This window comes from Condylura cristata, unplaced genomic scaffold (assembly GCF_000260355.1).
Source record: "Condylura cristata isolate star-nosed mole 26May11 unplaced genomic scaffold, ConCri1.0 scaffold00008, whole genome shotgun sequence".
NCBI lineage: Eukaryota > Metazoa > Chordata > Mammalia > Eulipotyphla > Talpidae > Condylura > Condylura cristata.
This window is the reverse complement of record NW_004567109.1, coordinates 7,455,550-7,479,920: the sequence shown is the minus strand read 5'-3', so window position 1 is coordinate 7,479,920 and position 24,371 is coordinate 7,455,550. Positions and strand designations below refer to the sequence as shown.

Here is a 24,371-nt window from a genome sequence, read left to right as displayed (position 1 = left end):
CGGGTGTAGATGTCGGGGTAGTGGGTCCTCTCAAAGGCCTTCTCCAGCTCCTCCAGCTGCTCGGCCGTGAACGTCGTCCGGCTGCGGCGCTGCTTCCGCTTCAGCGGGAGGTCGGGCTCCGACTCCACGTCCGAGCCTTCGTCCAGCCGGTTCCCTGGGGGCGGGGCGCGCCGTGAGAAGGGGGTGCTGGGTGCCACCTTCCGACCTGGCGCGCCGTGAGCATCCCAGGGAGAAGAGAGTCCCACAGCTCTGTCTTGAACGGGTTAGATAAAATCCCCCAGAGCTGGAGGGAAATGCACTAGACTTTGGTGATGGCACATGGGACATGTGGTGATGGGAAACCCAAGGGGATTGCAACTGACATGGGAAAATGCACAAAAATGTGTAAAAATAAACTATTATAAAAGTAAAAGAATAAAAAAATCCCCCAGAGCTGGGCACTTAGGCTCTGCACTGACGCAGGAGCATGTCCAGGACTCGGGTGGTTTCCTGACGAAACGCGTGGGTCAAAATATTATTTAAAAAAGAGAGAAAATTCAACAGTATGTTCTCTGTCGCCCCCACTCCCCCCACGAAACCTGACTTTAAGAAGGCTCCTCCTGGGATGTTCCAGGACTTCTGGGTGACCTGGGTCATGGCCACGGCCCTCACCCCATCATCCCCGCTAATGCCCGCCCTGCTTGGAGTCTGGGGATGGCTGTAAGCCTTTGCTTCCTGCACAGAGAGAGCCCAAGGCAGCTGCAGCCAGTTCACTTCCCAGTCCTGGATGGGTCTGTCAGGCCAGAATCTGCTCCTGTTCCTGGGCCAGGGAGGCTGCAGGAAGGGCTTGATCAAGCTCCTCAGCTGCTGAGGCTAAGGGCATCCTGCACGGACCCGGCTCCCTGCCCCCACCCCGGCGGCACCCAGCCAGGGCTCTGAGGCTGCAGGCCTGGGGGGACTGCAGGGGGGCGTGGGGAGGAGCACAGTGAGAAGAGTGAGAAGAGGCTACCGAGGAAAGGCGAAGGAGGACGCAGACCATCAGAGGTGATGGCCCCACTCCTCCTGGCCCCGCCCGCCCTCTTTCCTCGTCTGCCTTCATCCCTGCCCCTCCCCTCCCACCCGCACCCCTGCATTCCCGGAGCCCTTCGCTCATCCCTCCGCCAGATGGAGCTCCACTCTGTGCCGGGCCTGGCCCACCTGCAAACTGAGTCCTGCCCCTGTGTTTGGACACTCACGCTGGGTGCAGCGGGAAGAGCCTCCAAGAGGGTGAGCTCACACTGCCACTGCGGGGGAGAAACTGAGTCACAGACGCACTGCCCAAGGCCCACGGTCTCCCGGGAGTGTCTACAGCAGCGCTGGGGCTGTGCTCTCGTCCTCACCTCTGTTCCACCTCAACTTTTCAGGTATCGGCTACACAGATAAGTCCAGGCTCTTCCGACGAGGAACCACGCCCCAATACCCCCCCCCAAAGTGGATACAGCCTCTTAGAGGTCAAGAGGAGGTCAGGTGGGGGTGAAGGGTCAGGCCTTCTGGGCCAGGGGAAGAGCTGAGCGAGGTCACTCACCCTGGGCAGCGGCCCCTGGCTCTGCCCCCCCTCCCTCCATCTTGTATCTTGGCCAGTGGGGTGTCAGCCTGCCCTTCATGTCCACTGCCAGGCTGCCCCTGAGGTGACACCACACAAAGGAGCCAACATCAAGGGAGCCCCCCGCCTTGTCTGTGTCAGCCCTAAACGCAAGAGACCAGGTGGTGCAACAGGTTAAAGCGCAGCACCATCCGGCCGGGGGAGGGGCGGGTGACCCACGTGGCACGGCAGACCTCTCCTGACCCGCCCGGGGAGGCCAAGGTGGGCGCTGCAGTGGGCCAGAGCTTAGCCAGGCGCTGGGAGGGTGGGGAGCCCCCGGGCGGAGAGACTCCTCCCGCTGTGAGGCCAGAGGGCAGGAGGGTGTCGGAAGCCGGAGGCGGCCCTGGTCAGACAACGTCTCCGCTCCACTGTAGGGCGACCCTGTCCGCTGGAACTTTCTTTGATGGCAGAAATACAAACGCGCTCAGTCCAGTGGGATCGAGTTAGCCCCACGTTGGGGGAGCGACTGCAGGTTCGGGGTTTTCATTGGATTTTATCTTAACTCAGATTTGTACCGCTCTCTGGGCTGGGGGCCACGCAGGACGGCCTGTGGCCACTCCCCTGGGCGGGGCTCGGGCTGCACTCAGAGCTTCTGTGCTAAGTGGCCTCCGGGTGAGTGAGATGGCCTCCCGTGTGTTTTGGGGTATTTATTTTTACAGTTCCAATTTCAGGACAGGACACTCGTGTCCTATATACAAACGCATTGATCGCCTTGAGTTCAGTTCTGAAACCATTCTTCCAGAAGTACCACTGCATCACAACATCACCTTTCAGGTGGACAAGCTAAATCAGCACTGGCTAGACACTGCTGTGCCACCTCACCCGCGCTGACACAGCATCCTACGCTCACCATGGAGCTGCGTCTACACCCGCCTCACCTCCTGAACCCGCTCACCCCTTATCAGCCCGGGTTTGGGACTCCAGGGCCCAGAAAGAGGCCCAGACCCAACTCTGGCAGACTGCAGCAGGCCAAGTGGGGGCAGAGGGCTCTGTGGTTTGAAGGGAGCGGGAATGGTCCTCTTGGATGCTGGCGGTTGTCATAACAACCTCTGGCTGCTGAGCCGGGAGAGCGAGGCTTGTTCCCACTGGCGGGGAGATCCAGGGAGACGTGAGGGGCTGGACCACAGTCTGTCTGTGACTCCAGGCCCCTGAGAACCATGTCCCACCCCCCTCCGCCTGGCCCAGCCGGGCCAGCCCCAGACAGGTCTGCGAAACCAGGACTACTGGTCTTTGACAGGAAGGCTCAGAGAAGTTCAGTAACTTGACGGAGCCCACACAGCCCGTCAGCAGATACTCACGCTGGAGAAGGACGGGGAGGAAAGGACAGGATGGGAGGGCGTTTGGGGGCCCTCTGATCTCGTCAACAGTCCCGGTCCTTCTCATCCTTGCTGTGTGGCCTTGGCCAAGGCCCTGCCCCTCTCCAGACCTCAGTGTCTCAGTGGGAGAGATGAGGGTAAGGAGTCACCCCTGCAGCCTCACTGGACCACTTTGAGGATGGACTGGGAGTAACCTGGAACCTTTAAAGGGTCCACGAAGCTCGCTCTCACTGTTCTTGCTATTTTTAATGATGACAGAAAAGGGCGAGGGTGGGTGCAGGACCCACACACAGAGTGGGAAGGGACACAGGAGCCCAAGGCCACCTCGCCCAATTGCTCCCCTTGCCCCTCCCCCCACCCCGGGAGCCCTTAAGTCTCAGACTTAAATTCATCAGCAGGATTAGGCAGACTTGGCTGCAGAGGCCTGCTGAGTCCTCCACAGGCTGAGAGCTGTTTGAGAGCTGGTTGCCTCCTGTGAAGCCCAGGCTGCCAGCACGGGGAGGGGACACTGGGGGACAGTGGACATGGGGGCGCATTCATTAAGCAGAGGCTCAGGCCAGCTGCAGCTCGCCCTCCTGCTCTCCAGCAGCTGTGGGAGGGGAACCTCCCTGGGGCGGGGCCAGCTGCAGGCTGGGCTGGAAGCAGCCTCAGGAGACTGGGAGGGACCTGCTCCGAGGTTCCTGAATCCCGTCCCTGTCCAGGGCCACGGGGAGTCCAATACAGGCAGGGAGGACACACCCCCGGCACCAGCACCGGGCTGGGCCTGAACACCAAGGCAGCGACTTGACAGGCACAGAGCGGCCTGAGGCTGGACGAGGCCGGGGGCTGAGCTGCATGTCTGCTCAAAGTGTGAGGGTGGGGGAAGAGGTCTGCTCATGGGGGGCCCCCACCTGGCCGAGCTGATGGAAAGCCACAGGGGAGGGGGCAGTTCTCACGGCCTCTCCCCAGCTTCTGCCCCTCCTTCAACCTTTCACAGCCACAGACTTACAAGCTTCAGCTGTGCCAGTGAGGCCCTGCCAGCGCCCACCCTGCCCAGTGTCCAGCCTTGGTGCCCGCCAGTGGCGGAGCCAGGCTGACTCTCATCTCCGGCTTTGAACCCGCTTCCTCCGCTTGGGCTGCCTCCCCCTTTCCACCAGCACACTCCGGCTCGGCCCACAGAAGCCAGCTCAGGGGCCGCCTCCCCCAGCAAGGCTGCCTGGGTCTTCCCAGCTCATCCGGAGGCATGCTTGCCCGTTCATGGGTCCCTCAGTGCCCGAGTGAAGTGGGCTCACGCTCCTGGCACACCACAGGCTCTCGGCCAAGGCTTCTTAAATAAGTGCTCTGCAGCACGAGGACAGAGTTCCTTTTGGACCCTGGCACATGGTGCGTGATCTCCCTATACTTGTGATCTCCCTTGCTCCAGTGCAGTCTCCAAGAACCCTGGAGGGGGCAGCAGGCAGGCTTAGCCCCATTTTACAGATGTCGGCGGGAGCGAGGCCAGGACTCGGCATCCTGGCACAGCGTCAACTTCGCCACCGTGAATTCCCGAGCGATGGAGAATCCCACCTCTGGCAGTCTCTGGACTCACCACCTCTCTGAAGGCAGGGCAGGGTGACCCCGCTCCAGACCCTCCTCATCCCAGATCGGGGAGCCAGCGGCGGCCTTGAGGTTGGGGGCCCTTCTGCCTCCCCACTCCCGCACCTGCGCGCCCCTCCTGCGGTCTCCCCGTCCAGCCTTTATTACAGTTTAACATAGGCCGGCCAGGAGCGGCGGCGGAGAAACGAATCACATAATAGTTGATATGCGTTTTAATCAAGTAATTCGGGCAGAGCCGAGAGCTGGCGAGTGTGGGCCCGGTGTCCCTGAATACCAAACAGGCCTGGGCTCCGGTCTCGGAAAATGGAAAAGTCATTTACAGCTCGGTGGGGGGCCTGGGGAGGCCGGGCATGGCGGGCGCCTCCCGGCCCCTCCATGAGGACCGCTCAGCTGTAACCAGCACGTGGGGTGTGTGTTTGTGTGTGTGTGTGTGTGTGTGTGTGTGTGTGCGTGCGCACGCACAGGGGGATGTCTGCTGGAGCCAGCTGCACACAGGGGCTGAACTGCGGGGATCTGGGGGAGAGGGGCAGCAGGGACCCTGTTACACCTCCCAGAAGCATTTCCCCTCTGCCCATTCAAATCCTCAGCAAACATGCGTGTCTGCTGACCCTCCGCCTTCTGGCCCCCACCGCAGATCACTCCTCCCTGGGGGCTAGGGGTGGGCACCCCCTCCCTCGGGATCTGAGATACCCACCTATGCACTCTTGCTACTGAGGCCTAGCAAACTGTCCACACTTGATTACCTCAGATGGGTTCTGGGTAGCCAGTGTCTGGGAGTTCAAAGCTGAAATTTCTTGGGGACTCCTCCTGGCTCTGAGGCCAGGCCCTAGATGACCAGCTAACTCTGCTCCGATTTCTGGCTGTGTGTGACCTGCCCTCCACACCCGTCCTGCTGAGCGGGACCTCCAGCCTGGTACATCTCCAGGCTACCCCCTACCCCCCGGGCAGGGGTTTGGGCCCAAGCAGAGAAAGGGTGTGAGGGAAGGGATCAGGGACAGGGAGGAGGGCCTTGACAGATGGGCCACTCTCCAAGCCCTTCTCCCCGCCTCTTCTCCCCTGCTCCTGCACCCCCTTTCCCTCTCCCCTCCTTGTACATGGTCCTGAAGGTTACAAGGCATCCGGGAGCCCATTATCCCCAGCCCTGGGGCCAAGGCTACATACAGAGCAGAGTTGCCACAGAGGAGAGGCAAAAGTTGAGAGTCTCAGGGACCTGCCAGGTCCCCACCACACAGGTGGCAGGGCCAGGACCCCAGCCTAGGGTCGCTAGCTCTACCACTTCAGGCTCCCCCTACCCCAGTCATCCACCGGGAGGACCCTGGGTGAACTGGCATGAACACTGAAAGAGCATACCTCACCTTCTTCTCGAAGGGGGGGGGGGAGAGATGGCGCAACTTGCCTCCCTGGGGGTCAGGAGGCAGTGGCCTGGTGGGGACCCACACGGGCTCAGCCTGACTCCAGCGCTGCACCACTTCTTAGCACCTGAGATAAGGGAATGGGGCCAACCTCACTCTCCCAACTCAAGAAGAGCAGAGGATAGAGATTCAGTGGAACGCTCCCCTTGCTCAGCCCAACTCAGCAAAACTTGGCCTTCTCCAGGAAGTCCTGATCTAAGCCCACCGGGATGCTTTTTGTGTTTTACTCTGACGGGAGACAAACTGCACCACGGTGTAGTACTGTTCTCAGACACCAGGTGGCATTGTTTCGACAGTCCTGCCAGGAAGGGGCTCTCCAGGAAGGAGGAAGTAGTACTGCTTGAAATGGTACCGTGTAGCTGTGGTGCCAGACCTCAGAGCCTGCACTGAGCCATCCACCAAGCACAAGTCACATGGGAGAGAAAAGAGGGTGTGCAGAGGGCTGGAACCCACTGAGCCAAGGGCACTCAGCCAGGAAAGACGTCCCAGGAGTAGTGTTCACTGCTAAGGTTCCCCTTGCCTCAGTGCACAAGGATGCAAGAAGAAGCCTGGACCCTGAAAAAGCCTCCAGGATCCTTCCAGCTCAGTCTCCTTAATCTGCTGGTGTCATATGCAGCCACAGAAGCTGTAGATCAGGGGAGAAAGGGGAACATTTCAGCAGGTGCCTAGGAGGCAGAGGCAAGGGCACCCCAAGACCAGTACTGCTCCCAGCCTTTTACTCTCTTCCTGCGACTTCAAGGCCAGCTCAGAAACAATCACCCTTCTCCCTCCACTTCTTCACTGTGCTATTTCCCTCTTGCTCCCCAAGCTTCTTCAGCAGGAGCAGCGATGATTGCCAGGCTGACAGCAGCCTCACTATGTTGGCTCCTGAAAGGGGGTTTCAGGGCGTGGCTGTGGCAGCCTCCAAGGGCAGGTGGGAAAGAAGCTGTGAGGTCAGGGAAACTGGGGGGCAATTCTTGATCTGCCTCCCAAGAGCAATAGGTACCCGATAAGCTGTTTAACCCAAGTTTCAGTCCCTTCATTTCTTAAACGGGGGCCAGGTGGGAGCTGGGAAGGACGGGGAGTGCAGGAAGCTGGCAGGAGCCTGAGCTCCAGGAACTGCGGGGCCAGGCACCTGGCTGACCAGCTGTGGGGCCCCCAACACACATCTCTCCTCTCACTTGGAGGGAAGCCTGGCACATGGGGGGGCAGTGCTGCCCTCCCTGCTCAGCTCCCCACCTGCTGCGTGACTTTGAGCAGGACGCCTGCCCTCTGGGAACCCTATTTCCTTATCTGTCCCTTGGGAATAAGCCCAGCCGCCGGCCTGCCCCCCCTGGGTATCACTGTGTATCGTGGGAACCTTGGGAAGTTCCTGGGGTGACTTCGACGCAGCTGTCCCCGCCTGCTCCCAGCGCTAACTCAGCTTATCCTCACCCTGCCTCCCGGAGTGGACATGAGTGAAGATGAACTGAATCACCCCAGAGAGGGCTGACAGCATGAGAGTTACTATGTTGCTGCTCCTGGAGTTGGTGGTGTCTGCACATAGCAGAACTTTCTTTACCTCTGTATTCCCCAGAGGGAAGCGCCTTTACCTGGCACAAAGCACTGACGGTGTCGGCTGGCAAATGAACCAGCCTCACAGCCTCCTCATCCCCTCCTTTGTCTCCTGGAGCAGGCTCTGTGCTGCCTCAGGCCATGACCCACAGGCAAGCCCAAGCCCGATGCAAATGACACCCACCCCCCAAGGGGCAAGACTTCAGGTAAGGGATCTGGAAAGACCTAGCTGGCCCTAAGAGGCCCAAGAGGAAGCCAAGCCCTCAGGAAGCCAGACGGGGGAGCCTGGGGGGAGGCCTCAAAATCAGCCAAGGGAAACAGCAGCAGCTGGGGCCCCTGTGGCCAGACGAAGCCGCCCCCGTGTCCGCCAAAAGGCAGCCGGCCACCCCTCAGCGCCCCACAAAGCCTCTGTGAAAGGACCATATGCCTGAGAAGTCAAGCTTGCCCGGACCCTCCTTCTCCCCTCCCCCCCCCCATGCTGGCCTCCTGGGGGGCAGAGCTTTGGAAAGGCCAAGGAGCCCTGTCCCTGCCCGCCTCCCTCCATCTCCCCTCTGCCAAGGAACAGCCCAAATGTGGGGTATGCTATATCCCCAAGACACAGAGTCTCCTACAGCGGGATGGGGTGCGGAGTGCACAGGAAGAGAGACATAAAGACAGCTGTGACGCACCCAGAGCCGCGCTGAGCTGCTCCCACAGGGAGCTGGACCACAACGGGTGAGTGTTCTTAGTAACATGATTAGCAGAAGTGTCACTCTTAGCCCCATTTTACAGATGAGGACACTGAGGCTCAAAGGGGTTCGGTAACTCAGTGGCAGAAAGACAGTGAGACCCGGCCAGCCTGGAGGCCCCTGCCCCCATCAGGTGAGCCAGCGCTGGCCTGTCCCTGCAGGCCTCGCCGCTCTGCACCTCTTCCTTAGGCCTCAGGAACCCCACCCTTCTCATCCAGACCAGAAGTCCTCGGAGTGCATGGCGGGCCTGTGACTGCCACGCCCCGAGACCACGCCTTGGATTCCTGTGTGGCTTCTGCCTGTGCCACCTCTCAGTGCCGGCGTCAACGCCTGCCGGGGCGCGGCGGCTCGCTCCTAACGCACTGGTCTGTCCACCAGACATACCTTATCATCCAGCCTGGGAAAGGCTTACTTTTTTTGGAAAGGTTTATTTATTTATGCACACAAGAACTGGGGTACAGGCCAGAGGTGCAGGGGGTGAGAGACAGAGTGGGGAGCAGAACAGGTGGATCTACTGAAATACACTGCTGAAGGGAGCAGCGGGGAGATAGGAGAGGTCTGCCGCGCCCTGTGGGTCACTCCCTGGCCGGGGATTGAATTCTGTGCTGCAGGGGCTGCAGAAAACTTCACAGTGCTGCACTTCCACCCCTGCGCCCCCAGGGAGGCCCTTATTTGGACTTTTTGAGTGTGGGGAACTGGTTCTCCCCATCAAAGAGGAGACACCCCCAGAGGGGAAACTGTGCCTTCACAATCAGCCCAGGGGTTCTTGAGAATGGGAAGCTTATTTTTCTGTACAGCACAGAGCAAGGTAACTGGGAAAAGCTCTGTTTCGCCTATCATTCTAGATATTCTTTTTAACAGTATCTACTAGAAACCATAGGATCCATTACACAAAGGGACCACGGGCCTTGATCGCCAGACACAAGGAGGGTGGACTCGAGTGTCCACACAGTTGTGAATTCTCTCAAGGATGCTGGCACCTCTGCCCTGGGTGTCATTTCTGTCACCCCCATCATCCCCTCTATCTGTCCCCTCCTCGCTCTTCCCTTATCCGGGCCTCTCAGAATACCCTGAGGCCGAATGTATGTTCTGGAGGTGCATGGCGGGCCCGTGCCCAGCAGGGACTCACTAAGGCTCTGGGGCCCCACGGCCCACATGGATGATGCTACAACTGTGCTCCCACACACCGGACCCAGCAGTGCTCCGACTCCTGCCCGTTAGAGACCCTCTCTCCAGAAGGTGGGCAGAGCCACCCGGGGCCAAGCCTGGTGTGGCTGTGAAAGTCAAAAAGGCCCTTAGAAAAGCAAGCCCCGCCCTCCCCATTGCGGTCATGGAGGCCACGCCCCCAATCCGGTCTAGGCAGAGCAGGCCCCATGGGCCGGTAGACACCCAGGGCAGCAGGTGGCTTTTCCCTCTCCAGGGATTCAGGTTGAAACGCAAGTAGTCGCTGCACTAGTGCACCCTTAAAATGAGCTCCAGGCACCCAGCATCCCGGCCAGAGGGGGGCCACAGGGAGTCTGTGGCCTGGGTAGGAGGAGCCGGAGCTCGTCCTGACCTTGCTTCCAGCTAACCCAGTGACCTGTGGCCAGTGCGAACCCCTCCGAGTCCTTAAAAGGAGAGGTCCTCCCGGACTGTAGGGACAGACACAGCCCTGGGCTGTTCCCGAGCAGTTCATGACTTCCCTGTGGCGCCCAGGGCAGCCCCTGGCACACAGCAGAGCTTCCAGTAAATGCCTGTTGCTGGCTGGAAGGATGCAGCTGGAGGTAGCAAGGGGCGCCAGAGGGACTGGATTCTAAGCTGGGGTGCAGTATGGGCTTCACGGCACCCTGAGACCATCCGACCTGTGGTGGTGGGTGGACTGATTTCTTGACCCTCCTATGGGGCCTGGGGCCAGCTCTGGCTCTGGTCCCTTGAAGCCTCCTTCCTGGAGGGGACTGGCCCGGAAAGCTGATCCCCTGTCCTCCCTCCTGCCCTCCCTCCCCTCTTCTCCCCTCCCCTCGGACAATCTGCATTCTCCTGCAGCCCCCTCCCCCCTTCCCCTCCCTCCCCCCACAGCACCCCATCCTGTCTGCCCCCATCAATCTACAGCAGCCCGGCCCTCTCCAGCTGGCCTGGCTGGGCTGTTCCCAGGCAGGGCAGGTCCGCAGTGGAAGGTGGTGGAAACATGTGGACAAATTTCTGATTTGCAACACTCTGGGAAAGAGCTCATAGCCATTGTTTGAGGACGAATGTATAAATAAAGCAAGGCGAAGATTGCAGGGGAGGCTGATGAAAGGCAGAAAACGAGAAATTTTATGGCCATAAGGAGCGTACTCTAATGGTGATTTTTGAGGCACTGGACCATGGTAGTTACTTAGCCAAATGATCACTGTGAAGCTGGGCAAGGCGGCTTATTTCTTAATTACTGTTACGTTTTATGTCAGCGGACGCCCCGGCCCTGGAAGACTCAGTCCTAAAGCAGACAGCAGCTGGGAGCCCACGCAGAGCCGGGACCTGATGCTGGGATGCTGGTGGGTCGCACCCAGGATGCGGACCCTCAGGTCTGCTGTCGTCTCCTCAGGGCGGGTTCTGAGCCCGCTCTGGGTAACATTGGGATTTGCAAAAGCTCGAGGCTGTTTGGGCTCTTGTTGGGGTCTCTGGGCAAAGAAACTCAGAGGGCGGGACAGAGGCTAGCAGGAGAACACCATGTGGTCACGGGGGGTGGCCGGGCGAGGGACGCTCCGGCCGGCGGGTCGCCCAGACCAGGCACACAGCCTGTGTCTTCACCTGTACTAACGGGGTGATGTGAATCACTCCGTCGGCTCTAGCTTCCTCCGAGACTGTGCTTCTGAGGTGCTGTGGCTCCCAGAGGGGGTGACTGACTTTCCGAAGGTGACCAGGACTGGCTCCATGGAGCGCTTTTATCCCCATTCAGTGGTCTGTCTGTGTTGGTGATGTAGTAACAAAAGGAACTCAGGGGCCACAGGTTACTGAAGACCTACTACGTGACAACACTCAACACACACTGTGTCCACTCGTGGAATCCTCACGGTCATCTCAGAGACCGGGCGTGCTGAAAAGGCTCAGGAAGGAGCGGAGGTCTGTTCAGATACTAAGTGGCAAAGCATCCCCTCAAAGCAGGTGGGCCCTGAGCCAAAGTCCACCCATGCATGAAGCCGACTTCCAGAATCTTCTACAGTGAGTGCTTCTCAAGCTTTGCAGCTGGTGAACACACCTCCCTGGACATGTCCCCTTGAGGGGTTCTGAGTGAACAGAGTCTGAGAAGTTGCATTTCGACCAAGTCCCACCAACTGGGGTACACATTGAGAACCCCTGTTCTAGAGAAATTTGAGGGAAAATAGCAACTGTCAAGAAGCCCTGTGTTGCTCTGTGCAATGGGGAGAAGATGCTTTCCTAGCACCACGCTGGAAACAGAGGTGCTAGGGCGAATGTGAACCCTCAGCCCGTGTCTTCAAAGCCCTAGATTTTTCTTCATTCTTGGAGGGGAGGGGTTGATATTCAGCCCCAGGTGAGCCCCACTGGGGTCCTAGCTCAGCGGGTGAATTTCTTTTCTGTCTTTCCTGTTTGAGCAACTTGCCACGGAGGCTGGGTCATCAAATCTCTACAGGCCACAGGCCTGGATGTCTAGAGCCCTGGCCGGGGGCTGGCCTGGCGCCTGTGGCTGCCGCTGCACTGCACCCCTCTTCCAGCCCTTCCCTTGACGCTGCTGCCCAGCTCAGCCCTTATTCCCTCCCCTACCATCTTCCTCTCTGAGCCTGAAGCAGGGAGTTGGCCAGCGTGAGGAGCTGATGCCGGGTCAGAGAAGTGACCCTGAGGCTGAAGCCAGGGCCGGGCCAGACGTATGCTCTGCGGGACCCAGCGCGGGCCTCCCGGCTTGAATTCCGGGAGACACGGGTTTGCAGGTGTTGTTCTTTGCTCGATTCCCAATGCTCAGAAGAGAGCCCGGCATGCAGGGGAAGCGCACATGTGTGCAGAGCGAGTGCATGAGCCAGACAGTGGGCCAGCGCAGCCCGGGCCCGGGAGCGACTCCCCGTGTTGGAGCAGATGCGGTGACAGTCTGCTCCTCAAGCCGGCGCGACTCCTGGTGAGTGTGGCAGGACCGCGCGGCACATCAGCTCATTAGCGATGTATTTATGCGACGCCAGACACCTGGCCATGCTGACGCCCCTGCAGCCAGCTGAACAGTTCCAAGAGGTCCCGGACGGCGCTCCCTAAGCCAGCACGCAGGTACTCCACTGAGCGCCCCCCCCTGCATCCAGATGTTTGCCCACTCGGAGTTGGCCCAAATGCAAATTCTGTGTCTTCGTCAGGGCCACAGAACTGCCCAGCAGCCGGGCAGCCCCCAGCCACCCAGGTTCTGAGCGTCTCTCTGCCAGGGTCCAACATCTCTGGGGACAGGCTGCCAGTTTTTAGAGGAGTTAAAATCCAATTTGACCCTGCTGCTCATGCATTTTCTAGGCTGATGTGTTTCTGATAAAAAAATTTTTTTTGATCAATAAAAATAAAATCTGTTACTCGCACCCTGGGGCAATTACGGCTCTGGGCTCAGTTTGCTGAATCTTGATAGAATAAATAATGTTGTTTTCCCAAAATGTGGCCAGCCGTAGGTTGATTACACTAAACCAGCAGGGAGGGGCTGAACCTGAAAGCACGCGGACCCTCGAGAAGAAGATGCTTCCAGGCATGTGGGGCAGATGAGACACTGACACGCTGGAGCTGGGGGGGCCTCTGGGGAGAGAAAGCGGTGATGCCTGGTGCCAGGCACTGCCCCCGGCATCAGGACTGGAATCTGCCCACAACACTCAAGAGCTGGCAGATGCAGAAATTAAAGCCGTTCTAGGGAGCAGACCAGAGAGGGGCAATGACATACCCTGGCCACACAGCGGTGTCTGGCCGCGTATACGGCAATAGCATGTGACCACACAGCAGTACACGGCTGCGTGTGTGGCCGTAGCATGTGGCCACACAGTGGCACATGTGCTCGAAGCCAGGCTTCTCAGGAGTCTGGGCTCCGCAAACCCCTGGCATGCTCCACTGCCCTCTGTGCTCCCTTCTGCCCCCAGGCCAGACCTTGCCTGCTCCACCTGACTCTGATGGGACTGTCTGGTCTGCAGCTGGGCTTATGGACCCTGTGCTTGCTGAAACAGGTGCGGGAGGACACAGGTCCCCAGCCACAGCCCCGTGAGGTGTGTGCAATACACTTACAACATGGGGAGTCACTGCCGCATATTTCTGAACCCAAAACTTTTATTTTATTAAAAGATCCTTCCATATTTTGCAAGAGGTCAGGGGACAGGGGCGGCTGAACTAGACAGGTCATACCAGGAGTGGGGGGACCTGGCGGCTAGATTCTGGGCAGCGGTGGCGAAAGAGAAGAAGAAGAGGGAGATTCAAAGCTGCTGGAGAGGAGGAAGGTGCAGGTTTGGGGGTGCAGTGATGGCGGGAGGGAGCCAGGCTCTGCCCATACACCGAGGTGCCTCCTGGTAACTGCACCAACCAGCGATGTCGCTCACTTCCGGCTGGTGTTAAGCCACAGACTGCAAGACTGAAGGCCCGCAACAGTCAGGATTCGAATTCAAGCCAGCACAGCCTGCCCAGAAAATGGGCGGGGCCCGCCTCCCCCAAGCCCACCTCTCGCCCTCCCGGCCCTCCTCCCACACAGCCATGGGGCTCCGGGCCCCCACCTCTGGCTTTCATCCCTCAGGGGCGCAGCCAGCCCTCTAATTAGATTCCCTGGAAATAAGAGTGCATTGTACATTTCTGCTAAAGGCAAACTGATTTTACAATTTCTTTTCTTTCCTCCTCTTTAATAACTCGCAATGTCTCAAGGAGGTTTTACTTACGGCCTGCACGCTGGAAAATGATGCTGTCTCTCATGCCCTCGTTTTTCTCTGGAGGAAAATTGAAAACCGGATTTCTCCTCCATCGCGGGCCCCTTCTCTTTGCCTACCTTGTGCCCAGAATATTCTAGTCCTTGGCCCTTCTTTACCTCGAAAGCAAGGCCCCTGCCTTCCTGCCCCACAGCTTGGAAAGGCTGGCAGCCCCTGCCGATCTGAACAGCGAGGACTCTTTCAAAAGTTGAGTGAGCAAGGAGGAGCGGGCAGGAGGGTGGGGCCTGGGCGCCATTTGAGATGCTTTGCCTCCAGAGGGCTGGACAGGCTCCAGCACTTTTGAGGTGGGAGCTGGGTGAGTGAGGAGCCTTTATTGGTCCCATCGGGTTCCCGTTAAGTGTCAGGGAGTAAATTACAAACAAATGGATCCCATTTCCATTTCTGAAGGCATCTCCAGCCCTGCCCTGCCCTCTGCCTTGGCGGGTACATCCCCTTAAGTGGTGCCTGATGGGACCAGGAGCCAGGTGGGTGCTGTCACACAGGCCCCAGCCCTGCCGCCCCTGCTGGCACCCTGGCTTCGGGCCCTGGAGCCAGACCAGCGATGACTTGTGACAGACAGGCAGAGGGACGGACGGGTGCCTCGGGGAAGCGTGGAGCTGGGCTCCGAGTCCACAGGTTTCCTGAATTAGGGCTTGAGAACTCTGGCCACAGGGGGAAGAGGGTGGAGGAGGGCTGCTCGCTGGAGAGGAGGCCCTGGCCGGGTGGACAGAGGGTGTGGCTGGCGGGACCACAGCCCTGGGCTGGGGAGCAGGGGTCCAGCAGGTCCTGGGCCTGGCACTCAGGACCGGGACATCTGAGGCAGGGCCACCAAAAATAAAGGCCACTCCCACCCGTCCCCCACCCCACCCCACCTCCTAGCTCCTCCAGCTCCTACCAGAGGGTTGGAAACACAAGGCTCGGGTACCCCCACACTGATTTTACAGCAGCTGGCACTGTGTGCCAGACGCCAGTGCCCGGAGCCTTCTGTCTCCCTTCCTGCTGGCCGGTGCCCCTGCAGGTGGGCACTGCTACCCCCACTTTATAGCCCGGGCTCTGGGGCGCGGAGAAGCCCTCCCAGACATGGCGGCACACAGAGGGGTGCCATGGGCACCCTCGTAGGCTGTTTGTAGCAAGGTGGCCACGACTACTCTTCCATTCACAGGGAGAGCAGGCCGACAGGCCGAGGGCCACTTGAACTCGGTGCCGGGCAGCCTCCAGCCTCTGGCTCAGGACGGCTGCCCAAGAGAACATAACTCGGTGTCTAACTTCAAGGCTCCTTTCTGTGTCAACACAGTGGGTTGAAGCTGGAAGCAACCTGGATAACTTAGTCCCCCACCACTGTCTTACAGATGAGAAAAGAAGCCCAGAGAGGGTGTGTGACTTGTCTGAGGTCACACAGCAGGTCTAGTGTCGAGGCCCCTCGGTCAACGGCCCAGAGTGGGGTCCTCTGAGGAGGTGCTGGGACTGCCTCTGTGTTAGCTAAGTCCCGGCGCCACTGACTCAGGACGTCGGCTCTGGAGTTCTGTATCTGCCCGGGGCTCCCCCAGGCCCACCCGCCAGCCCTCAGCCATGGTCTGAGGTGGCCTCCAGCCCCGCGGGCTACGGCTTTGGAGTTGGAGCTCTGGGGGTGAATGCTGGGAGACCAAGGCTGATCACTCAGCCTTTCTGAGCCCCAGCACTGAGGAGGCAGGAAGGTGTCCAGCAAGTGTCTGAGGAAGGGAAGGCAAAGACGTGACCCCCACTCTTTGCCCCCACACCCCGTCGCTCCCAAGGGCCCCCGAGGAAAACCGACACAGGCACTTGCCACATCCTCGTGGGCCCTGACATGTCGCAGAAAGAAACCTGAGGAAGACAAGGCTGGCCTGGAAGGGGCTTGGCTACGGCTGAGTCACTGTTTACCAAAGGTTACCTAAGATGTGTCTAAACAAGACCCAGCCAGGGTCCTCCTGCAGGGCCTCCAGGCACACCTGCCCGCCCCAAACCAGCACAAAGGCAGCCCCCTCCCAGGGAAAGACATGCCAGCCCAGGAATCCTCCAGGTCCAGAGAGAAGCACACGCAAATGTATGCAAAGTGCCTGGCACCAGGCGGTCCCGAATGGAGGCCATTATTACTGTAGCAAGCATTTAGTGAGCACCTATAAGTACCAGGTGCTTTCTCAAAGGTCTCCCTTCCAATCTGTCTTACAGCTCTTCAAGATGCTTCTGAGGACCCCCATCTGCTGCAGGTGAGGCTCTGAAGCTGGTGGGCTGGGGTGGGGCTCAGACCTCCACACACCCAGAATACCCACAGCTCTGACTGGGCCTGGGCTTCTCCAAGCGGGTTGTTCAAAGCAGGGGAGCTTTGAAAAGAACTCCCCCCCCATTCTGATGTGTTGGGTACAGCCCTGGGGCTTTGAAAAGCTGCTCCCATGGGCGGCTCATGGCAGGTGAGGCTGAGAACCTCTGTGCCAGGGCTCCTGGGTCTGGCTCAGAATTTCCCATTTTCCACTTGGCAGCCTGGTGAGTGTGGGTGCAGGCAGGAGTCCTGCAGATTTCAGAGAGAAGGGGAGAACGGGAGCCGGTGGGGGCTTGTGTCCACTGGCCTGGGTAGGGGAAGAGCAGGGCAAAAACAGGACTCTCCCTGGCCCTGGGGCTGGGCGGGCTGACAGGAGACAGGGACTCCTGCGGCTGGGCTGCCAGGTATCTGCTTACCCCGCCCCCCACATCTGCTGCGTTCTCCCCCCACTCCAGCCCCCCTTCTCCACCAGACCTCACGATTTGTAGCGACCACTAGTGTGCATTTCCTCAAATCTAACCTCAGTCCCATCCCTGGATGTGCCTTCTTGGGTCCCAGTGTCAAGTGGGTCTGGCTGCTTGGGAAAGGGTGTCCTTGCTCAGGCCACTGCAAATTCTGGGAGTGTGCAGACCAGAGAAAGCACCCTCCTTCTCCTGTGGCCTGGCCTCCGAAGGGTGTGAACAAAGCCAGGTCACAGAGCAAATGCCCCACCCACCCCATCCCTTTCTTAGGGCTTCGCACCTGACCAGGATTCTCCGCGTGGGTGTTGGGGTTCTCTCCCACTTTGCAGATGGGAACAGGCAGGGGGGGCAAAGCCGCTCACCACGGCACACAGGTCGGAACAGGGCGAGCGGTGGCCCTGCTGACTCTGATCTGCAGCGGGGGGATGAAGCTACCCAAAGGGAGGACTAGCCCGAAGCCCCGGGACAGCTGCTGCAGAATGTCACAGAGCCTTTCTCAGTGACCCCCCGGCCGCCCGGCCCCTAAGACTACCAGTGGAGCGAAGCTCCCAGATGCCTCACCACCAAGCTGTCTGGATTTTTCCCCAGGTGAGTCGGAGGGGAAATTCAATCCTGTTTCCTTTTCTCTGAACTTGCCAAAAGCTTGTTTGCGCTGAGAGGCCCGTGAGGCTTTGGCTTTCCCTGTTTCAAATAATTGACTTTCAAAGTCTGTCTTCAGGTGGAACCCCCACCCCGCGCACCTCCTGGGTGCAGGGTTGGACCCCGAGGTCTCTGCCAGGGAGTGAGAGGCGGCGCGACTGGCCCGATGCCCCGGATACTTGCCTTCAGGCCCTGCCAGCCCCCCCACCCCAAAGCCTCTCCTGCAGTCACTGGCTGGCATGAAGTCTGCTCAGGTCGAGGGGGCAGGGGTTGAGCGAGACCGGGGTGCGGCCAGCCCCTTTGTGCCCCAGGGTGGGGGGTTACTGCAGGTGTATTCACCTGTATCATTAGCTCTTGGGGCTCGAGGCAGGGAGAATGCCACCCAGCCACAACGCCCCCACTGACCAGAGCACCCGGGGCCGCCCCCAGGCTGCAGCCAGCCACTGTGTGTGCAGGGGCGGGGCGGGGCGGGGCCGCGGTGGGGGCAGGTGGCAGGGGCAGAGCCCGGGCACAGAGTTGGTCCTCAGCCCTCACTGTAGTGTTGGCGTTTCTCCCCCTGATGAAACGACTATTTTGAAACAGTTGTTGGCACAGTGGGCTTCAAGGGGTACAGTGTCTGGGAAAAACGGCACAAGTGACCAGTTACTTCCTCCTTCTACAGGAAGGTCACTATGTCTTCAAGGTCACCGGGCTTTCCTGGGGCTGGTCAGAGACCTTCCAGAGACAGGAGCCACTGGCATGCTGCCATGACGCCGGGGGTGGAGGGGTGGGTCAATCCCTACCCCACTCGGTCTGCCGAGACAACAAGGAACATAAGCTGCGTGTTGACTGCGCACCCACTGTGTGCATCTGTGACTTCACCTGGCCCGCGGCCCCACGACCTGTCACGGGACCTTGCTGCACATGGGCAAACTGAGGTCCAGAGAATCCGGCCGTTTCCCTAAGGACACAGCCTCCAGGGCTGGGATGTGGGTCCAGCTGACTAGGGCCCGGGGGCTTAACCATCACTGCTCACTGCCAGGGTTAGGATCGTCAGCAGCAAAGGGTGGGGGCTCAGCTGGGCCTGGTCAAGGCTGGCTGTCCTCTGGGAAAGGAAACCCACAGCCCAGCCCCTCAGGGCCTGGGCCCCCCACCACGTGTCCAGAGGGACGCTAGGTGTCTAGGGAATAGGTGCAGGGTGGGGACGCCTGGCCTCATCCCGTTCCTCTGTAAAGAGGGAGCCGAGCACTAGTCCACAGCTCTCCTCACCCCACCCCGCTCTCACACTCCGTCACACACTGTGCAGCTCAGAGCTGAGGTGTCACCCTGGAGCCTCCCCACATGGGAGACGGGGGACAGAGCACCTTCACCGAGGGCTGTGGGAGCATGTGAAGTGTGGGCCAGGGGAGCGCTGTGAGCACAGGGACTTCAGCCAGCGGCCTCTCCTCGGCCCTTCTCGGCCCAGGGCTTTGTCCTCCCTTTTCCAGGTCACCAGCTCCCCATTTGTTATGCCTCCTGGCCTCCTCCAGGTCTGGAACAGTCGGAAAGGAAAAACCCAGATGTGGCTGTGGGCCGCGCAGGGGCCAGGAGAGAGGAAGGAGATCATCTTTCCAGAGAGGTGGAATCTGTCCTGGCCCTGCCACTAATTAGCTGTGTGACCTTGGGCAAGTCACTTAACCTTTCTGGGGCCTCTGCCCTTCCATCTGCGAAAGTGAGAAGGTCAGACTAGAGGCTTCCAGACACATCACAGGAGGAGGGTCTGGTATGGGCGAAGCTGTCCTCAGCTCCAAATCTCAGCCCCTGTACAATGTCCCAGGGAGCTCGCTGTAAGGTTTTATTGAGGTGACACGGTTTACAGCCCTGTCTATAACTTAGGGGAGTAGTTTCACACGTCTCCTCAGATGTATGTCACCACACCCACCACCCAAGCCGTGACCATCCATCACAGACCACTGGCCCGGCCAGCAGCCTCGCCTTTCAAAGTCTGGGACTGGGAATTGCCACCCCAGAACCCCACATTTTAGTGCCAGTGGGTGAGGGCAGGTGGCCCCAGCCTCCCCCCTCCTCCTGCTCTTAGGACAGGGAGGAAGGAAAGACCGTGGCCCCTGGGAGCCATCTGGAGTGGGCCGGAAGCTGCTGACCTCGCCGTCGAGACTGCGGTAAGGTCACAGGTGCCTGGGCAAGCATCAGCTCGCCATCTCGGGGCATCCACTCTTCCTGCGGCCCCCAGTAACCGATGCCATGCACAGAGCCCCCGCTGGTGAGGTATGGGGTGTGCTGCCTCCTGAAAGGACATCCTAGAACAGTGTCCACCAACCAGGGTCTAGGATAGCATGCGTCACCTTCTGGGTGGAAGTGCACACATAGGGATGTGAGCTTTCCCTGCACGGGACCCTCTAGCCGGCTACCAGGGTGCTCGATACAGAACTCTGGGGGTGACCACCTTTTTACTTTTTGCACTCTCTCAAGGTCTGAAATTATTTTCCCCCGCAATAAACGTGTCATCTTTTATAATTAATAACTGATAAAAAATTGGGGAGGGAGTTAGAAACCATCTTCCTTGTTCCTAATTCCAGGCTCTGGTCCCACAGGGCAAGGGAACGAGGCATGAAGGAATGAGTGAAGGAATGAAGGAACCAGAGAAGGAGACGAGGTCACCAGGGCTGCCTATGGGTGATCTGATGTGATCACACCCCTGACGGCGCATCGCTGGAGGTCACTGGGCAGAGGTCAGCATCTTTAGGTCCATTCTGAAGACAAATCATAGAAGCCAGGGGAGACTGACCTGACTAGGGTCCCCTCCTGTCATTCACATCACGTTTTGGGGAGCCAAGCACCTCCTGTCCTCCCCACGCCACCAGCTGGCATTCCAGAGAAGAGAAGCCACTTGCCTGGCTCTTGGGCATCCATGCTGCCCATGCTGAAGTGCCACGCCTGTTGTCCAGCCCCCAGAGTGGGCCTCTGAGGACATCAGTAAGGCTGTGTCCAACCAGGGACCAAAATCAGCACGCCAAGGCAGGGGCTTCCACCCCCTCCCTGGAAACTGCCTTTGATTTCAAAGCAGGCCGGAGTGTAAAACCAATAAAGCTTCCTGTGCCTATAAACAAACAGGCAGCCGCTTAACTCCCCTCACCAGAGCCCTCCCCCCCCCGCCGCCCCCCCCGCCCCTTGAAGGCGTGGACAGGGCAGGGCTGCTAGCCATTGTCCCTGGTAATTAATTGCAGTAATAGGGAGCTGCATTAAGCTTCAAAGGCCAGGCCCTGCCGCGGGAGCCAGAGTCTTGCTCCTACGTGCAGCCAGAAGCCAGCACGGCTCCAGGCTCACTTCTGACACTGGCACCCCACTCTGAGGACACGCTGTGGGCAGGGTGCAAGGGACACTGACTCCCAGCGCTGTGAGTGGGGTGTTGTCCCGCCAGGACTAAGGGTGAGAGAGATCCTCTCGCCTGGGGTTAGGGGGAGAAAAAGCGCTAGAGTGAGAACTGAGAACCAGCCTGCACGTCTTCTGGAATCTGAAGCAGAGCTGGGACAGGCAGGGCCCTTCTCTGGTCTGTGATTTCCTACCAAGAGGAAGGGGAGTCTTGGCGTCCGATCCACCACGCGCGGACACACCAGAAAGTTTCTGGAACGATGCATGGGGACTGTGAGTTTGAAAGTGACACAGTCATCTCGATCTCATGCACCCCCAGCCTGAGTCCCCCCGTTCACAGGCCCTGTGCCTGTATGACACACTGAAGGGTTGTCTCTCCCACCAAATAAGGGGGCCCGGAAGCCAGGGGCACGTCCATGCTGTCCTCTGCTCAGGTTCAGTGTGGCAGTGAGTGCACTTGGTGGTGACCTGCATCTCCCTCTCCGGCACCCCAAGTCCCACAGCGACCCTCCAGGCTGCCAGCTGCTTTCCCCCACGCCATCTTCCCAGAACCCCACGGGGACAGTATTTGCAAGCCCCATTCTACAGGTGAGGAAACAGAAGGCCTGAGAAAGGGAATACCTTCCTCATCTGCCTGTTCCCCCCCTCCCCGAATCTTTGTACCTCTCCATCAGCCTCCGACCGACCGACCGCACCCCCAGCCCCATCCCTCCACCCGCCACCACCGGATCCCAGACCCCCTGCCACTAAGAACAGGGGATAGCAGCCCCATCTCTGCATTCCCTTCTGGTTTTTCGCTCAGGATTCCTGAGCCCAAGGAGTCAGGCTTGTTTATAGCCCTGGTCCCAGCCCAGGTCAGTGCTTGGGGCTAGTGGGAGCTTTTGAACGTGCTAAATACAGGTTATGGGGGTCAAGGGTCACAGCCCTTCCTTGGGGGATGTTCGACTTGAATCACCCATGAAATAGCAACTCTTATCTTGGGGGGGGGAAGAGAGGCAGGTTTCTTAAATTATGATCACCCTGGAGCCACCTCCTGAGGCCCACCCCGCCCGCGCCTCCTAGGTCTTGCTAGATAGATTGGGCATCTGGGTTTCCGTTTACTTTCCTCCCAACTCCATCCTTACTCGGAAAAAACGAGCCGGTCTAGGGGCCAGGCAGAAAGGAAAACCACAGGGGCAGCTTCTATTTGCTTTGTTCTTGGTGGACTTGGGTTTGTGTCTAACCCCCCACCCCATTTCATAGCGGGGTGATGACTCCATGTCACCCCCAGGGTCCCAAGACTGGACATAGTTGGTCTAACGCATAGGGTTAAGCTTCCTCCACCACATCTCCCAGTCGGAATCAGTGGCCCCTCCCCCAACAGCATTTCATTCTGCAAGGGGCAAGGGGCAAGGGGCAAGGGGCGGGCCCCGGAGCGCCCATGGCCACACGGGCGTGGAGCGCAGGAAGCCAGCGTCTTCTCCAAGGTAGCATGTGGCAGGCCCAGAGCCCACCAGGCTTCTGGAGTCCTTCTGCAGCCACCGTCCTTCGCCTCCGGCCCATTACCCTAGATGGCACACCTGAGCCTCAGGGCCCCAAGGGGTTTGTCTCTGCACCCCCACAGGCATAGCAACAGCACCCCTGTCACCTAAGAATGAGGGTTTTTTTTCTGGGAGTGGGGCGGTCAGTGCTAACACCAGAACAGTCCCAGGCAAACCCTCACCGGAAGGGAAGCCTGGAGTCAGAGACACCCCCCACCCCACCCCGCGCCTTTCCCTGCCCCCTTCTCTGCTTCCCCGGGGGATAAACCACCAGGGGCTTACAAACACCCTTCTGGGAGAAGGAAGCATTTCAGAAGGTCTGATTCTCTGAGCCAGGATTATTCGGGTGCTCCCTTTTCAGGCCCGCTAGACACCCCAATTACAAAAGGGGCAGAGTGAGGAGAGACCTAGCTGCCCCGCCCAGCTCACCCCTCCACCCCACACGCTGTTCACGTGTCAGGGAAGTTGTAGGTGTAGAGAGCATGCTTCAAGCATCAAGCATCTATTCGGCATCAAGCACTGTACCGGCAGAGCAGAGGGGACAGAAACAGAATAAAGCGTAGTTAACTATTTGCCCTCAAAGAATTTTCAGATCTGGCGCAGGAAGTGGGAGTGCAGAACCAGCCTCACTAGAGCAGTAAATCTGCAGTGTGTGTGCGTGTGGTTTACATGCGTGTGTCACGTGTGTGTCATATATGTGTGTATGGAGATCACATGTGTGCTGGAGCTGTGTGTTCACCCTGTGTGCGCTGTACATGCGTTGCGTGTGCTCCCATGTACACATGCCACATCCTAGTCGGCTGGATTCTCCCGAAGCTAAAGCTGCTGCTCACCCCAGCACCCCCAGATCAGACCTCCTCCACCTCCCTGACCCCCCCAAGTCCTGCACAGACATCCAGCCTACTCCAGACGCCCTCCCTCCCGGAACACACTGGCTCCCTCTCAGCGGGAGCGACCCACGGGGCTAAGGCTTGAGGAGGCTGAAGTCCTCCAGAAGGCTGCCACTGAGGAAGTCAGGGCTCAGGGGCCCGGGGCTACATCCCCGCTGGAGACCGTCCAGGAAGGTGCCCCGCTTTCCTGCCACCCGCCTGGGAAAGCCTGCCTCATCCTCACGGAGCCAGCGTCCCCAGAACTCCGTGAGGTTCCATCAAGGCAGTCACTAGCACAAGGCCAGATGACGCAGGTGAGACCGAGGCCCGAGAACCCCCTTGTCTCCTCCAGAAACCCCCACCCTGGGGTCCCTCACCGATGGGGCAGGCTGTGCCCTGCGACATATGGCTGGGGGGCTGGGGGAGGGGCGGACGGGTGGGAGCGGAGGGCAGGTGGGGGCAGGGACGAGGAGGAGGAAGGGTGCATTTAGGAAAAAAGAAAAACCCACACAAAACGGACAGAATTCCAGCCGATTATTCCTCAGCCGCAGATGTACATTAATGCAGGAGAGGGGGACGGGGCTTGGGCTGGGGAAAGAGAAACAGCCCACAGTTCCTTTTAACAAGCCGTTGTCTGGCTTGATCTTGTCACTCTAAAGAGGGCCATTGAGAGGTATTCATGCATCGGCCTTGGGGGACAAAAGGGCCCAGTATATATACTGACTGCTCAGTTGCCTGCGGGCTCAGGTCTTTGTCTAACCTTCCCTTAATAAACTTTTGGGAAGAGTTCATCAATCCGCTTCAATAGCTGATGTTCTCATTTTCAGAGAGAGAAGAAAAATAGCAGAAGGCCGGCGTGGTTTGTTTTTTTTTGTGTTTTTTTTTTTAAGGAGGCATTCTCAACAAGAAGGGGAATGGGAGAGAGAGAGAGAAAGGGAGAAAGCCCGCAGACACCCCACTTTAAAGGGGGAAAGCACACATCACAACCACAGGCACAAACCCTAAAAGGGAGGCCAGACAAAACCTCTATTCATCCGGGCCCTGCAGTCTGTCCCCACCGCTGGTCTGGTCTCGGTGCCAGTAGAGCAGGGTCCCCCTGGCAGGGGAAGAGGTGGGGGAGGAATTTCTTAGAAGGAAAGTGGCGTACAAGCAAATTTGGGGTCACTTGGCTTCCCTCCCAAGGGGTGATTTTTAAAAATCAGAGGTGTTTCTGGCATGGGGGGGG

The 24,371-nt window shown here is 59.0% G+C and overlaps 1 protein-coding gene across 2 annotated transcripts in view; it reads right to left on the bottom strand.

Annotated features, from left to right (window-relative positions):
* The window catches only part of PAX7 (paired box 7), an 84,325-nt gene that overhangs the window by 37,090 nt on the left and 22,864 nt on the right, over window positions 1-24,371 (bottom strand). For both annotated transcript variants that reach the window (XM_004678551.1, XM_004678552.1), the window contains exon 5: window positions 1-154. This exon is cut by the window's left edge and continues 8 nt beyond it. In XM_004678551.1, the coding sequence (XP_004678608.1) occupies window positions 1-154 (154 nt within the window). The remainder of the gene's footprint in view (window positions 155-24,371) is intronic.